At 35.8% G+C, this 18,450-nt stretch overlaps 1 protein-coding gene across 1 annotated transcript in view; it reads left to right on the top strand.

Moving 5' to 3' along the window:
* Positions 1–18,450, top strand: part of LOC137397036 (endoribonuclease Dicer-like) — a 133,853-nt gene that overhangs the window by 15,384 nt on the left and 100,019 nt on the right. The window contains exons 9-11 of the mRNA XM_068083318.1: positions 1,329–1,553; positions 5,264–5,466; positions 11,133–11,357. Of these exons, the coding sequence (XP_067939419.1) occupies positions 1,329–1,553; positions 5,264–5,466; positions 11,133–11,357 (653 nt within the window). The remainder of the gene's footprint in view (positions 1–1,328; positions 1,554–5,263; positions 5,467–11,132; positions 11,358–18,450) is intronic.

Below are 18,450 nucleotides of genomic sequence, written 5' to 3'. Positions count from 1 at the left end.
TAGATTACCTGTATATTACGACCGATGGCAATATACAATCTATATATTTCTCAAAGTTGGTCGTATTTGTATTAGTAGGTTTGATTGGTCGGTTATAGATCTTAAAATTTTGGAATAAAGATTCTGTACCATAGGAGATTCGATCACGGACCCTGCCGTTGATCAGTCCGGCGCCCTACCCACTAGACTACAGAGATTGAATTGCTAGGTTGCCAATATAAGTCATTATATTAGAGCAAATAACTAACAGCTTGGCGTGCGACGCGAGTCATAGCATAACGTCACGAGAAGCTCACATTATTAAACGTATTGGCTAATAGCCAGCAACTCTCATTACTTCTCATTGTATATAAGACAAAATACTTTTCTCATGATATGTAGTTTGAAAGTTAGAATGGCAAATGTTGTTATATGATAAATACAAATCAGTTTTCTGTTCAAAGACTTTTCTATTACCCGGGCAACGCCGGCTAGCACAGCTAGTATTAATATATAACACAATGAATTTAAAATATAAAACACATAAAATTTTAAAATATATTTTAGCAATATTTTATAGTTTAAAAAATTTAAAATACATAAAACACCCGTACAAACACACTGAGTTTCTCATCAGTACTCTATTAACAGTAAAGTCTAGGTTGGACAATGTATTGATCTTTGTAGCAATGGTTTATATGTTATATTTTGATATATAATGGCAGTAAAACAACACATTAGATTTATTACAAAAAGTACTAAATACAGTAAGGATTTTGGAAACCAGAATCTGCATGCAATGACTGAGAATTGAAGATGAGAGGGGGAGCAAAGAGTGCTCTTGGACTTCCCAAGCTTTGTTTATCTTAAGAGCATATGTGTCTGGAGTGTTTGAGTCGAGCTTCTATAAATATACTGATTTCTCAAAGTTGGTGTGTCATTCCAGCTATAGGTATTAAAATCTTGGATTATAGAATCCGTATTGTAGAAGATTTGAGCTCGGACCCTCCGGTTCACCAGTCCGGCGCCTCACCAATTCAGCCACACGAGCTTGAGGTATTCATTAGGCAATATATGTCACTCTATGGAAGCAAATACGCTAATGATTTCCGTCACGATGCAAAGTTGTGGCGTAACGTCATGAGAAGCAGTAGCTCATATTAGTAAGCGTACTCAAATTATCCATTGGCAATGTGGCAAGGCTAATAGCAAGTGGCAGGCAACTCTCGTTACCTCTCATTGTTTATAAGCTGATTTTTAATACTAGTATTAATACTAATACAGCTAGTTTATGATAAAATCTGAGCAGTTTGTTAGTTCTTTGGTCATTTATACCTCTTTGCTCGTAGGCTAAATTTGATGACACCGAGATTCATCAACCATAAAGGTATGCCTCTGCCCTCCTCTACTGGCAAGAAGACTAAGCTTTTAACAAGAAGGGAGCAACAAATCCTCATACCTGAACTGTGTGATATTCATCCTTTCTCCGCTAGCACTTGGAGAAAGCTAGTCTGTGTTCCTACAATTATATACAGACTGAACTGCCTTATGCTCAGTCATGAGCTGCTCTGCAGGTGTTGTAGTCTAGGCCTTATTAAATATATAAAACTCTGATTTTCTAATCTTGCTTAAAACCATAAACTGATGAAAGTATCCAGGCGGAAATTCAAGATGAACTCGCACGACACTTTTGTAGATTTTATTAGAAATTATTGGTATTTTTCTATCATTTGCGATTGTTTGTGATGTTTGAAGTCATCTGACTGCCAGGATGTTTTAAGATTAAAATCGACAAGACTTGATCGCAGTTAAAATGCTCAGATAAAAATGTGTTCGAAATGACATCGCTATTCGCTATAGTTGCTATAGTTGATATCGGCTATTGCATTCAAGTTGCTACATTATGCGTCTCTATTCTGTCAGTCTCTTTGCAACTATAGACAGCATAATCACATTCTCACTTGATCTGAGAGGTTTAACTGTTATCAAGTTTGATCAATTTAAATCTTAAAACATCCTGACAGTCAGATCACCTCAAACATCAAAAACAATCACAAATGATAGAAAAATACTGATACTTTCTGATAAAATCTACTGAACTCTTGCATATGTTCATCTTTAAAGGTTGGCTTGCAACAAAATTCTCATTACAGTTATTTGGCATCAAAAGATTCACCATGTCTTACTCTGTTGTGTTGTAGGTGCCAAATATGTGGAAATGTGATTACAAGCTTTTGAAAGCTCAAAAACGAAAAGCCGCTGTAGATTGGAATCTCTTTGATTCTCTGACGTAGTCATGATAGTTTGGTTATTGTCTTGTCACGTGATGTTCTCACGTGAATTGAAAGGCCAATGAAAGGCTCTATATAAAACTTCTCATAGCACTAGTTTATGACAAACACTTCGGGTTTTACCGAAGACCCCCGTATCAAATATAGATGCTCACTACTTTACAGTTTTGTTTCGGCTTGAACTAATCGTCAAGTCGTAATCTGATCATGTGACCCAATATTTCGAAAATAATTTTTGCAGCACTTTTCGATTATGACAGTTGACCAACAGGCTCGTCATGATTATCAGACAATGATATGCACTCCTTCGAGGTAAGGTTAAAAAGTTTAACGACTTTTACGGTAAGTTATAAGATATCAGTTCTAAAAGTGACAGCATTCCAATGACGATAAAATAGATGCATAAGATCAATAGACATAGTTTTATTGAATGCGTGAAGTATATTTGTGAAAATATTTTGACGAATAAGGTTGCATGAAAGTGTAAACAGAAACCATCTACCACAACTACGTCACGTTTGAGCCGTTTTGGAAAGAGAATCCAAACTATGGCGGTCTCGTGTGGCTGCGATTAACTGTTCCTTTTTTAGCTTTTAAAAGCTTGTAATCATATTCCCACATATTTGACACCTACAACACAACAGAGTAAGACATGGTGAATCTTTTGATATCAAATAACTGTAATGTGAATTTTGTTGTAAGCCCACCTTTAAAGTGCTTTGTAAAAGCACGTGAACTCTTGAAAGGTCGTGAACTCATGAACTTTAATTTGGTAAACCGAGACTCCGTCACTTGTACCACTCGCTCGCATCCAAAGGTAAATCACAAGTGTATCATAAGAGAGAGGTTTCATGCTGTTAACAAATTCTTGAGTGAGGAAGGAGTTATAAGAGCCATGGGATTATAGAGTTATGATGTCAGGCGCAATATGCAATCTTAGAACTTTTATTTTCCATATAAATGGAGCACAGTCTATCTGATTAAAAACTTGAAAATCCATCTTTGCATGAATTAACGATAAATGCCCTCAATAAAACCAGTCATGGAATTTTCTCATGAAACATTTTGTGTTGAAAGTGGAAGAATCCTATGTATTGCCAGGCTTGCTGCCAGTATATAAACATATACTAGCAGGCATTTACTAGTATATGTATATATACTAGCTGAATGCCCACTAGTATATGTATATATACTACTGGGCATTCAGCTAGTATATGTATATATATTAGATGAATGTTCGCTAGTATATGTATATATACTAGATGAATGTTCGCTAGTATATATACATATACTAGTGGGCATTCAGCTAGTATATATACATACATTATACTAGCTGAATGCCCACTAGTATATATAGGGCCTACATATATTAGTGGGCATTCATCTAGTATATGTATATATACTAGTTGAATGCCCGCTAGTGCTTAATAAGTCTAGATGAGGCTAAGGGCTCTCTTTGTACTTGGCGTTCCCTACACAAAGATTGATATGTAGTTGTGACTGTCAACATGTCAGTAAAACATTCATTTAGAGACCTTTTGTGCGATGGTTTTGAATTTGCTGCTCAAAAAGTGGAAGAGATGCATAACTCATATAGTATGGAGTTTACTTCTCATTGAAATTAGTAAATTACATCAGCATTAGATGACAGCTCATTCAGGATTGAGTAGATACTGATTAACTATGGAATTGTTTTGTGACTCATCAGGCAGAGCTGTCTGTTTAAATGTTGACTGACACCGGTTAAAATTACATCTATTTATACCATTATTATCAGGAATTTTCGTTTTTCATGAACCGTATTGATGTTAGAAAAACAAAAATCAAATTTTAGAGAAAAAAACTTGTGATGTAGACGTCAAGCTGTGAGATATAGAGGTCATTTGTTGGCGAAACAGACTTATTTAATTATGAAGTCCATGCTGACGGTTAGCCAGTGCTTTTGTCTCGCTTGAAAGCGAGACAAAAGCACTTCTATTGGCACCAATTGTTTTACATTTTCCCATCTAGTCTACACGCTACATTGTTATGGTTACCCACCATGACAGATAATTATAATGCTAGGTCGAAGCAGATTCTACTTACAGTGTGCCTTCGGGTTACGATGACCCTGTTGTACGAGTTTTCGCCTTACGATGTAGAACACGATGTTTTTTTGTCCTCTACATACCAAATATTTTTTGCCATACACTATCAACAAAAATTTTTTTGTAAAATTTTAATTTGGCCATCGGTGTGCTGAATACATCGGAATAACGAATATACTGATATGCTATTTGCCAAAGTCCCTCCCATAAGGCATGAAAGATATACAATGTTTGATCTCTCTCAGTTTAGCGTTAGTCATCATTAGTTATAGTGAAAATTAAACCGGAAACAAAAAGGTAATAAAATTTTACCTGATAGTAAAGTTGAAGTTTTGTAAAATAGTTCAAAATACATACTAGAACTTAGCTTTGAACATGCGTTTAGTAAGCCAAGTTCATTTAAGTTAATTCAATGTTTATGTTATGTCTGAATTGAAAGTGAAAGCTTCCTGCGGTACGTACTGCACATAGTGCATTGTAACGTTACATTTCTTTGCAGATCATAACCACTAAATACGCTAAATACAGTATAGTTACTCTAGGTAACTATAGTTACTAAGTTATTAGTATAGTTACTAGTTACATTATTTTTTACTAGTTTTTAATATGTACAGCAGTATGTAAAATTTTGATGATTTTTGCCAGAGGGTGTTTTCATTAGATAATTACTATGAGTTTCTATACCCCTATACACAAAACTTTGACTTTACTGTGCCAACACTGGAACGAATTAAAATTGTAGGTTAGGATCCCTGTACTTCAGAGGGTCCACTGTACTTCAGAGGGTCCACTGTACTTCAGAGGGTCCACTGTACAGCTAAATAGCTTACACTTTGCTACAAGATGCTCTGTGATGGTCTATACATGAATAATAATAATAATAATAATAATAACACTTATTTTTAGGATAAACAAAGGGATGCAGTTGGATTGTCTGTCGTATACAGATGTGCCAAGTGGAGATAAACTTGACTTGGGAGTTAATTTTTCTCTTCTCGCTCCTTCAGACGTTTCAGATGACTCGGAGCACAAATCAACTGACCTCTCTCAAGGAAGTGCTGACGTTGATCCGGATAAGGCTGCTGAGGAGCTAGTGATGAGCTTGCCAGGTTGTGTATATTTTAGTTGCTTCAGAAGTTCATACATCTAGTTATCAGAATTTTAACTCTTTTACTACCACATTAAATTTTGACCGAATGATTATTCTGACCGAATTAATTCAAATGGATTTTCGAAAAATCGATATATCGCTAGTATTTATGCAATATCTTGAGAATCAATGTAGATATCGTTTTACTGTAAAATGCATCCTATTTTGAACAAAATTTTCTGCAAGATAAGCATAAAATCGTTTAATGAATCTGACTCTCACAAAATTTCTGACTCTTTTTTTGCATTGAAAGAACGCGGTGAGTTTATTATTGCCATGATGATAGCGATTTGGTTTTCCCATTTTGAAAAATGATTAGAATTAGAATTGCTTAGCAAAAAGATTTTTGATCGGTTGCACGTGATTGGCAACCAGGTTGTTTCGCTGGAAACAAAATTTGATTGGTTTAGTTAATGTGTAGGTTTCGTAATAAAAAGAAAAGTGAAACCCTTTTGATAAGTTGATACATCGGCTTACAATAGCGAAAAAGTTAAACATTATAGATCATTTAGAATGAGTAAAAGTGAAAAGCTTGCAGTGAAGATGTTACTAATTCTGTGTTCCGCCATCTCTTTTATCGCAAACAACAAGATTGGCGTGTACACAGAAGAAAACAGTTAAAGTAATGCAGGTTCTTCCTGTTTTTACATTTGTAGGGTCAAAATCAGCAACTTGCTGCATTTGTTTTGTTTACAGATGAAGCGTTTTAATCATATCTGGTATTTTTGTTATAATTCTTGAAGTTGTCTACTACTATGTAAGGGGAGCACAACTTTTTAACTTTGTTTCGGCGAGCTAAAGTTCTGACATTTCAAGTTGCTTTCTGTAGTTATCCTGTTTGCAAACTTAAAACTCATCCAATTATTCCTGACACTTTTGTTATAGTTCTTGAAGTTGTCTAAATCAAGTTAAATTTCTGTTATCTCAAGTTATTTTCAAGTTTCTTGCCTCGTTTGATGAAAAAGATGTTAGTTTGGTTGTCAGAAAAAAGGAAAATTCCCCAAGTTACAATATTATTAGTCCACCACTAGTTCTAGTAGCTCTCTACTTTGATTGGTGTGTGATAACATTTTATGTTTGTATTAAGAATCAAAGCATAGGTGACTCATATGGACTTGCCAATGAGGAACGCATTTGACCGCAATTGATACTTCACAAATCTTTCTGAAGGATTGTCTTCTATTTGTTTAAGACTAATAAAATTCCCTACGTTCCCATCATGCGGATTTGGAGTTACCGTGCGACTTAAGTGTTTCTATGGATATTCACATGTGGGTTGACTCCATTGCCTTGTTGAAAAAATGTAAGGAGCTCTACGCTATAAGTTAATAACTAGCGACGCACGTGTTAGCGACGCAAACATGTGAAACTCAATTGAGAAAGGATGGCAGAAATATTGAAAATGTTAAAAATTGAATAGCTGGCGTGGTATTTTAATAGTGCATGTGCAAGTGCTGTTTCCATTACTCGCAAGCATGTCGGATTCGAGAAAGTTTTGCGAAACGCAAAACACGCTTGACTTGTGGATTTATGCCGCTTCCATGATGCGGTGAACTTGCACATTGGCTCAAATTTGCGAATCTTGCGTGTCATGGAAATGTAGTAATTGATAGTATTGTTGGATTTATCACAAACAATCTGGTCCTTCCTGGTTACTGCTGATATAAACCATTAAATCTATGCTGTTTTATAGTTGGTTGTAGATAGTTACGGCTGAGTCGCAACTCACTGGCTTTCCTCACCTACCCATATGTATATGGCCCCTTATTTTCATACTGTGGATGTGGGGGCAAGCATAAATTATTAATGTCTTTCCACCTGCATAATTACTGCTTAGCCTTCATTTAGGATTCATAAACGCAGATGAATAATGGAGAGGAAGTTGACATGTCACTCTGAAACCTTGTGATTTCAGTTATATTGTCTGTGTGAGGCTGTTATCCTGCACTTTGAGCTGTTTTTTTCATGGTATTTTTTGTTCAGTTTTTAACTGCAGGATGAGGTATTGGATGGAGAGTCAAGTTTTTTGAGTGAAACCGATCAGATGTTGGATATGGCACCCGTGGTTAGAAGTGAGTTGGGATGAAAATTGGAAAATAAAACATTTCTTTTCAATTTACCCCAAACATGACAATTTATTTTTTTCATTTTTATTTAAGTTTAACCCAAAACGTATAAATATCATATAATTGCACGGAAAAAATTTTTGTAATTTACCACACAAAGCAAGTCTACTAATGTTTTTTTCAGTTTTATCTAAATTTCACCTTAAAACGCATTCAAATCGCCTATCATCCTGTGTAGGTGAAAGCAGCCGTGGTCTGAAATTCCTGACCTGCAAACAACAGGTCGAGGTTCAATTCCCAAAAAAAGCTGATGTCGATGTCAGGAATGACATTTAGCCTTAAATCACTCTCTGCAGCTGGGATGTCACCAGTTGTTGAGGTCCCCTTGTCACTGAACTCAGACATGTCCAGCTACGATCATAGAGCCATTGGTTGTGCAACAATGGCTCTTAAAAAGCGCTTGCAACCTCTGCTTGCAGTAAGCCAAGCAACATACTCATTTGTTAGGAATTGCTCATACATCTTGCATAGCATATTAGCACCTGCTCCAGCATGACTCATCAACTCACCTCTTTTTACTCTGACAAAACCATTTCCTTATTAGGTCAATTCTTAGCGCAGCAGCGAGATAGAGTATGATAGTTCACCGTATAGGCATCCTTTTTAAATTACGCCTTGGCTCATGTCTATAATTAGAAGCATACATGAGGAAAGGGGGTGGATAGTCTAACCAAAATTTAAATTCATCATTCCTTTCTTTGGTTGGGGGCGGCAATCTGTCATTTCTTTTATTCCTCCTGTCTCCTGGTTTCTGTTCAGCCCACCTTTTGAGACTAGTTTCGTTTGCTTGTGGACCATCACAAAGGCAGAAATACATTTAAAAAATGTTGTCTGTTTTATGACTACAATCAGTGCGTTATTTCATGAGGCAAGTCATGGTTTTTGGTCTAAGACTTTGGCTCAGAATTTTTGGCGACATACTTTTTAGCACTGTTATTTTTACATCAAATAAATTGTTTATGCTTATTTACAGTAAATAAATAATATGCTGATAATAACAAAAAAATTCAAAGAATATTATTTTATTCATGAAACCTCAAACGTAGTACCTTTTTTTCTGAATACATTGAAAAACTTAAAGGTTGACTTGCAACAAAATTCACATTACAGTTATTTGGTATCAAAAGATTCACCATGTCTTACTCTGTTGTGTTGCAGGTGCCCAATATGTGGAAATGTGATTACAAGCTCTTAAAAGCTCAAAAACGAAAAACCGCCGTAGATTGAAATCTCTTTATTTCGATGACGTAGCCACAAAATTTGGTTATCGTCTTGTCACGTATGTTCTCACGTGAATTGAAAGGCCAATACAAAGCTCAATATAAAACTTATCGTAGTACTAGTTTATGACAAACACTTCGGATTTTACTGAAGACCCCGTATCAAATATAGATGCTCGCTACTTTACAGTTTTGTTTCGGCCTGGTCTAATCGGCAAGTCGTAATCTGATCATCTGACCCAATACTTCGCAAATAATTTTTGCAGCACTTTTCGATTATCACAATTGACCAACAGGCTCGTCATGATTATCAGACAATAATATGTACTCCTTCGAGATAAGGTTAAAAAGTTAAATGAATTTTTACGGTAAGTTATAAGATATCACTGCTAAAAGTGACAGCATTACAATGACGATAAAACAGTCGCATAAGAACAATAGACATGGTTTTATTGAATGCGTGAAGTATATTTGTGAAAATATTTCGACGAATAAGGTTGCATGAAAGTGTAAACAGAAACCATCTCTCACAAATGCGTCACATTTGAGCCGTTTAGGAAAGAGAATCCAAACTACGGCGGTTTCGCGTAGCTGCGATTAACTGTTTGATTTTGAGCTTTTAAGAGCTTGTAATCACATTTCCACATATTTGGCTCCTACAACACAGCAGAGTAAGACATGGCGAATCTTATGATACCAAATAACTGTAATGTGAATTTTGTTGCAAGTCAACCTTTAAATTTAGTGAGCGTATTTCACTCGTTCAATTCGGTGTCTCAGCGTTTTATTGCACATTTAATGTGTGTAGCTTGGTTGATGCAGCTGATGATTCATGACCGTGCTTGTTTATTTCCTTGATCACTTCACCATCTCTAGCTGATTCTCCCTTTACATATATTTTTACATTCATCTTCCCAACATTTGTTTCAAGGGTCTCGTGGGCTACATCTGTCAAATACATAAATTTAATCATTATGTACAAATCTTTCTCCTTTATTTTACTTTTAATTTGTTGAGTCGTATGTCACAACAAAATATGGATAAATTCTGAACTTTTAGCCTGCACCAGAACTTCTGCGCCAAAAAAACTCCCATTCCGATGGTATTTTATTCATTGACTTTTATTGGCTTGGCCTAAACAGAATACTGTCAAAGCCTGTATTTATTTCCAAGTGTTGATCATTCAAAACTTTGAGAGTTGTCCAACAACTGATCAAGGTGTCCATTTTTAGTGTTTTTATTGTATTTTGTTGAGAACTTGAGTTTTCTACTAAATACTGAAGAGTTAAATTGTAATAAAGCGCTTATGAGATTTCATTAGAGCTGGAATATAATTTAATCTGTTTGCATGCCTTGCCTTGTGAACAATTGTTTTTTCATAAAGGCTTCTATTTATATAGGCTTAAAATTGTAAATGCTAATTCTTTCAAAAATGAACTGAAGCGCTACCTCAGACAACCAGACTAGACTAAACTAACTAGCCAGATTTCTACTGACTCTACTTTCGGGTTCCGCGCCTTGATTAGCCTTGCTATTGCGCATCATCACCTTCCCTGAAGTGAAATTTTTTTTCTAATTTTCTTGTTCTTGTATCATGTAAGAAACACTCTTCATATTATTTTTTGTAGTTATATTATAGATGAAAATATACAAACAAACAAATATGTCAGTATTAGTTGTTTGGTAGAGCCATCTGGTACTGAGCAGTTTGGGAATAAAACATACACAAAGCTTCTAGAGATTATAATGTGATGCTGGCCGTACATACGCTCCTGGGAGATTTCCTTCCCCCCTTGTAGGGCTCTACCAATATGGTTAAGGAAATCCTATCTTTGATTGTTGACTACTAAAGATATGGTTGTGCGGCTGTTCAAATGGTGATTCCAATCTGATTGAATTTGATTTGAACTCCAGAGGCTCACATCGTTTCAGTCATTGTCTGTCCTATTGTCCACTCTGTTACATTCTGAATTAGTGATTGATTTAATCATTCGTAAATAATCAATGTGAGTATTAGATTTGCTAATAGAAGTTTGTCCAATCATGAGTCAAGTTTGTTTATGTGAGCAATTTTGATTGTTTTCAGTGTTTAATTTCAGCTGCATTGGCTATATGTCGACATCTACCTCGACATTGAAAATTTGACATTGGCTGCGGAGAAGCTATTACTTAATTTCTTTCTTTGCGAGCATGAATGCCCACATTTTTCCACCTGAGGAAGTATGATGAAGGATTTTTTTGTTAACTGCAACATTCGTCTTACTCCCATTTTCTTGCAGGCATAGATATGTCGTCTAGCCCTAAAAGTTCATATGTGGCGAACACACTAGCGGAGCTAGATGAGTCCTTTAGCGAGGAGGGTAGGGAGGAGGTTGAAGAGGAGGAGGAGGAGACCGATGAGAGTGAAGATGAAAACGATGAAGAGGGTGAGGAAGATGTTGAAAATGACTCCATCCCGGTTGATCTACAACTCGATAAGGAGGAATTATCTTCCGGCCGTTCAGGTTAGTTTATAAAAGCCTTTGTTGTTGAGATATGGGCAGTTATAATGCGAGCTCATGCTGCATGGATCTAGGCTATCACGTGACTTACCTTTCAAGTCATTGAGTGCTGCTGGCAGTTTTCTCTGTACACGTTTAGTGCGTTGTAACGTAATTATATACCAGTTATGACTTTAATGCTGGTCAGGCTATATTCACTTACTAGTAAATACCCGCGATTTCCTTCATGTTCAATCAGATAGCCCGAAGCACCCTGTACACAAGTTGCTACACCGCTTTCATGACAGCAATCCATGAGCGCATTCATTAAAGGTTGACTTGCAACAAAATTCACATTACAGTTATTTGGTATCAAAAGATTCACCATGTCTTACTCTGTTGTGTTGTATGTGCAAAATATGTGGAAATGTGATTAAAAGCTCATAAAAGCTCAAAAACAAACAGTTAATCGCTGCCATCACAATACCGCCTTAGATTAGAATCTCTTTCCAGAGTACAGTCACTTTCACCACTGATATCTTATAACTTATGTAAAAATTCGTTTAATTTTTTAACTTTAGCTCGGAGGAGTACATATCATTGTCTGACAAACATGAGAAGCCTGTTGGTCACCTGTGATAATCGAAAAATGCTACAAAAATCAATCACAAAGTATGGGTCACATGATCAGATTACGACTAAACGATTAGACCAAGCCGAAACAAAACTGTAAAGTAGCGAGCAGAATGTTACTTATTCCGTGTCCCGCTATCTCTTTTATCGCAAACAACAAGATCGGCGAGTAAACCAAAAAGAACAGTTAGAGTAATGTAGGTGCTTGCTGTTTTTACATTTGTAGGGTCAAAATCAGCAACCCAGCAAAATCAGCAAAGTGTTCCAAACATTGTGAACACGCATAGAGTTTTCACAGACTAACAAACACACACACACACTTCAACATCGAGTTATGAACTATCTATGGAAGAGAAGTTCTCTGCTGAATAATTACAATATAAAATTGCTTGACCTTTAGTCTCAAAAATAGTTTTCGCTAGCTAGGGCTACCTTTAGAATCTGACATCTTGCACAACTTTGTAGAATAATGCTTCTCTGATCTCCTTCTTTTTACATCAATGAATATTCATGGCGCGTTTGAAATATTGTAGCCTTGTAAAGATATCTGTGACTATAAATGTACAGGAAGTTGATAAAAGTTTGTTAGACTCCGAGTATGCCTCGACTAATCTAATTCGGAATTCTGCCGGATGAACAGCTCATGCACCTAATAAATTCAGCAGCATGCTGCCATTTTTTCTTGATCTTTTTCCTTTTGCTGCAACTCGGCACTCGGCAAAGGACTATCCGGTGCACTGGACTACCCGGTGCACTCCGGATCTCGGATTGTTGCAATTAGTATAACGTAAATGTTTATCCTTGGCAGGCAGCACCTTATTTGCAAGTCAAGTAGTGTTTAAGAATATGCAATGAGTATCTCATGCTGGTTGGTTGTGATGCAATGTATACTAACCTGTTGACTAGTGATCGGACCTTGGTAAGCTCACTCTTGCATATTTTACCAGGTATTTAATATTTCATTACCGCGTGTCTCACAAGTGTCACTCTGGTTCATAGCGTCCCATTTTATTTGCTTAATGCTGATTCACCGGGAAATCTTTCATGGAAATCCTGTTTCAAATTCGTGTCGCGGAGTCGTGGCTTGACATTAGAATAATTGATTTGGATAAACTACGCTGCTACCTATAATAATATATGATTATATAATAATATATAATTATATAATAATATAATAACTACGCTGTTACCTATTAGTTAAAAAAACCTCTTTCTTAGACACCAAAAGTTGGACAAGATACTAAAATGGAAAGAAGAATGCTGTTTGCGTTATTATAACTTTCTATTACGCTTGTTTTCATAACTTGTCATCTAGTTATTTTGTGGAGTTATCGTTTCACTCTGTAGAGAGAACACAACTTTAACAAAAACTTTACTGGCTATCAATGATGAAGTCTGCATACATTTACTGCTAATTAATATGAAAACATTTTGCTGAATGAAACAGTATTTTGCTATAGAGTAGTTTTCAGTCCGTACAGTATACCTATTGCAGATTGATTTAGAGTATCTTGGGGTAGTTTTTCTTTGCTGGCTTATGACCAGAATCAAGTCTTCTATTTTCTGAAGTCGCAGCTGAAGCTGTAAAACCCACTCCCAATCCACAAGCTTTATGTCAGAAACAAATTTCATTTATTGGGTTATTGTCTGAGTTTAGTTTAAATGCCTTTTGTTCAGTACATGAAGCTCGCAACTAAATTAACTCTAATAAATTTTAATTTCTTTCATTTAAATACCTTTAAGGGATAAAAGTAAGCAGTTATCAAGACCATTCTATTTGCAAGGTCTCGAGATGGTTGTATAATCACATATTGTCTGTTGCCTTTAAAATTTAGCTTCTCTCATTCACTCTTGCTAGGAATTATCAATATTTTTCATGAAGTAGGTGAAGTGAGTTAAAAGTGAAGTAAGTTAGAAGTGAGGTAAATTAAAAAACCTTTTGATGCTAAGATCATAATGCAAGATCACAAGCTAAGATCATAATGCAGAATGTTTTACTGGTGCAAATTTATATGGGTAGACATTGGTGTGTATATTTCCTGTTTCAAAAAGAGGGTAAGTATCAGTATTAATTCTAATGCCTGGCTTGGTGTGTTACTAGTTTTCATCTTCAACAAATCTTCAGCGTACATCATAAAGCGTTGACCCGTCATATATATATTTCTCAAAGTATTTCTGTCTCTCGTCTATTTATAGTATGCAGTATACAGTACAGCTTATAGTGTAAAATGTTGAAAAATTACTTTACAGGAGTTGTTTTCTCTTGGAACGAATTAAAATTTACATAATTTTATTTTAATGGGATTGTTTCGGATCTCGAACAACTCGGTTTTCGATCAACCTTTTGGAACAGAAAACTGAAAGTTATGAAATTTTAAATTTACAGTGGTTTGAAAACCTTTACAGTTGTTTTATTTATTTTTAATTTAGTTGTCCTGCACAAAACCTTTTACTCATGGTATGAAGTTTGAAAGTTAGAGTGGCAAATGTTGTTATATGTTAAATACAAATCAATTTTCAGTACAAATACTTTTTTATTGCAAGACTAGAACTGAAAACTGAACTGAACACCTTTACAGTTGTTTTATTTATTTTTAATTTAGTTGTCCTGCACAAAAACTTTTCCTCATAATATGAATTTTGAAAGTTACAGCTGTTTGAAAACCTTTACAATTGTTTTTATTTTCTCTCTTAATTTATTTCAATTACACAAAACACTTTTCTCATGACATTTAGTTTGAAAGTTAGAGTGGCAAATGTTGTTATATGTTAAATAAAAATCAATTTTCTATCCAAAGACTTTTTATTGCAAGACTAGGACTGAAAACTGAACTGAAAACCTTTACAGTTGTTTTATTTATTTTTGGTTTAGTTGTCCTGCACAAAACCTTTTCCTTATGATATGAAGTTTGAAAGTTACAGTTGTTTGAAAAAGTTTGAAAACCTTTACAGTTGTTTTTATTTTCTTAATTGTGGCAACTTAATTTGTATTACCCGTGCAACGCCGGGTAGCACAGCTAGTACATGTATATAGTGTAATTTTCGCATCATTCATAGTCTAACTGTCGCATCATACTTAGTATAACTGTCGCATCATACTTAGTATAACTGTCGCATCATACTTAGTATAACTGTCGCATCATACTTAGTATAACTGTCATATCATAGTCTACTGTTATATCATACATAGTATAACTGTTATATCATACATAGTGTAACTGTCATATCATACATAGTGTAACTGTCATATCATACGTAGTATAACTGTTATATCATATATAGTATAGCGTAAAGATGAAGATTGTATATAGTATAATATATATTATGTATTATATAATATATGTATTATATATGATATATATTGAATATTATACAAACAATATATATTATGCATTATATTATGTATATAATATATATTATATATAGCCATATATATAGCATAACTGTCAGGCCATACATAACGTAACTGAACCAGTTAGGTAAGGAACTCTTGCCTCTTCCTCCTCAGTGCATGGCGAGTTCTCTGAGCCAGCTTGCTTGACTCTCAGCTTGAGCACATTAGTCATTCTATTGATATTTGCACTTGCCATGTTATGAGATCACCGGGAATTTGTTCCTAGCGCTAATATACAGTAGATCTATTTCTATTTGCGAGAGTGTAACTCCGAATGACTCACATTGTTGTTGCATCGGCTTGGTCAATGACACATGAGGCAGTTGTAAGTAGTGTAAGAATTGCAGTGTTCCTGAAAAGTTTTTTTTATAGATTTCATTAAGGGAAGGCCTTTCAAATCCTGTGTTGCTTCAAGTTACACCTTCCGCTCTTAATGTTATCATACGTAGGCTAATCGCCCAAGATTGTTTCTCACAATCCTTGTCATGCGTATCGTATGTGTAGTTATTTGTATAGATGAGTTCATTTTTAGTCAGTAGATTGGAAACCAAGATTATATTGGAACTATTACGGCGTCAGTTGGACATCAGCCAACAGCGTTTGTATAAGCACATTCCAAATTTTTCAGATTGCAGTGTTTCATTGCATGCGTCGATCACGATCACAGGTTGTGTAGTCGGTTGTCTTGTACGCTGTTGGTCTGCGTACTTACTTCTCCGGACATTGTCAATCTTCCCATATAAGATAAAAGACTGTTTTACAAATCGGCTCACCAGACTAGCTATGAAATGAGAACCTAAATTTTGGGAACTTGTCAATTGTTGTTCACCGCTGACAAGCTGCTGGCAGTGATCGCAAGAATTGATTGCTATTCGATTTTCCCAAGCATTTCTCTGCCCAGATGAAGGTCTACCAAAGATAGCGTTGTAGTCTCATGGCTGAAATGAGAATCCCGCCTATCAACTTCCGGTTTCTGTTGAGTGCAACCATTTTCTAAATGAACTTCACTTCCCTTACTGGCTTGGCCTTGCGATAACCGGTGACATACCAGTATTTTTCTGTGCACACAAGTTGCCAAGCTTCATGCAACCGATGTTTTACTGTTGGACCGGAAGATTAAAACAATTATGTCAGAAAACCAGTCCTAAACGTTGCAAAGCATTAGTGACAATTCACTGCCACACGGCTGCCAGCCAGCCCTGCCCTCACATGCCTACCATCCTTGACAGCTACAGTTACTAACTTGGCATTCGTCAGCAAATAGATGGAGACATCACTGATTGGATTGTACAGGAAGTATGATGGATCAACCGCCAAATATCGCAACTTTTATTCTCCTAGATTGGTATTTTGAACGATTCATCAGGTTTTGGTCATGAACATTGGCCAATCAAATGGTGCCTCGTGGCCGATGTGTTTACCACATTTTAAACTGTTAACAACATTTCAAGTGTTTCTAACCAACACCTAGTCACTTTCTCCGATGCCTTCCCGTCTGATATTTTCTACGCTGCTCTATTTTTTTTCTCGCCACCTTTCTGCCTGCCTTCCCCTTTCACCACTTTTACATTTAACTCTAATAATCTGACAACATCAATTATGTCAAGTAGATTTTGAGATATTCATGAAATGATAATAGACAAAGCTAGGATTTGCTCATAAAAATTAGCACTAGCCAGGGAGCCGTATCCTTCAAATATCAACCAATCCAGTTTACCTAAATACTGACAATTCTCATTTGTTTGAACTAATACAGACATCAAAAAATCCGAACAATGAAAACTGAGTACTTTAGGCCTACAGTACATTTAACAGCCTACATTGTCTCGCACTCAGACTCCTAGGCTATGATATGGTACAATATGCCTATACAGTACACATGAGAGAGTAAAATATAGTTATAGGGGGTCTACAATACGGTGCAGTATAATATTAATTGCAAAAATGGTAAGGACCAAAAAATTACAGTACAGCATTCTGGCAGAAAACACACTCGCCTGCATAACCTGCTTCATCTGTCGTGAGAGACCTATTTGTCAAAGTTGTCATTCTCTGGACAGAAACGGCCGCATTAGACATTGCCAGAAAACATTGTTCTGAAATTACAATGATAAAAATGAGATTAATCAATTACAACGGCTATAACAAATCTGAGTACTCAAAAGAACAGTAAACTGATAAAGAGAGATATCGAGTTAGTTGGGCGGAGATTCCACTAGATGTACTGGAATTAATTAATTTTCATTCATGGCTGTAGTACAGACAACCCTCATTTGTTTAAACTAAAACACTCTGGACCATGTCCGGACATTGAAAAAGTCCAGACAATGAAAACTGAGTACTATACATTAAACGGCCTGTACTGTCTCGCACACATACTCCTAGACTACATTATGGTACAATATGCATATACAGTATACATGAGAGATTAGAATATAGTTATACCTACAATATGGTGCAGTATAATGCTAATAGCAATAATAATAACAAATGACAAAGTGAGCCTTTGAAATTTATAACTGTTTCAGTTTGTTATCAAAGCAGAATATAAACATAATGCTTCTCCTTTGAACCGCCTCTAATGAAGCATTCTAGGTATGGTTATGGCGAATATAAATCACGTTTCTTCATTATATGTGGATGTGGAAATGGCTCCTACGTGCACTCATAACATGTTGCAATAGCACTTCGATATGCTCATCACTCGAGTACATTCACCAAGGGATTTGTTATTGGTTATGCTGGTTGTCTGAAAAGATGGATACTACAACGAGGTTTATATTAAGCAACCGCAAGCACATTTATCTCATGCTTGTGCCGAGGCACGGCGAAAGGTTCATGGCTATATCCTTGTTTGTCGGTACCTAAATTGAAGCTTCCAAGTGCGCATATTATAAGAGAATATAACTGAAGTTTGTAAGTTTGTTAGGAAGGCCTTGCTGCTCAGAACCGAATCTTTATTATAATAGTTCTGCATTCATTGCGTTTTGTCTCATGTATTCAATCAAACGTTGATGAGTAACAAAAGAAAATGTTGCATTCACCATCAATAGTTTTTGAGTATCAATCGATGTTTTTCTTCGTCAAAAA

The sequence above is a fragment of the Watersipora subatra genome, chromosome 5 (genome assembly GCF_963576615.1).
Source record: "Watersipora subatra chromosome 5, tzWatSuba1.1, whole genome shotgun sequence".
Lineage (NCBI taxonomy): Eukaryota > Metazoa > Bryozoa > Gymnolaemata > Cheilostomatida > Watersiporidae > Watersipora > Watersipora subatra.
Note: the sequence above shows the minus strand (reverse complement) of the source record. Positions and strands in the feature narration are given on the sequence as shown.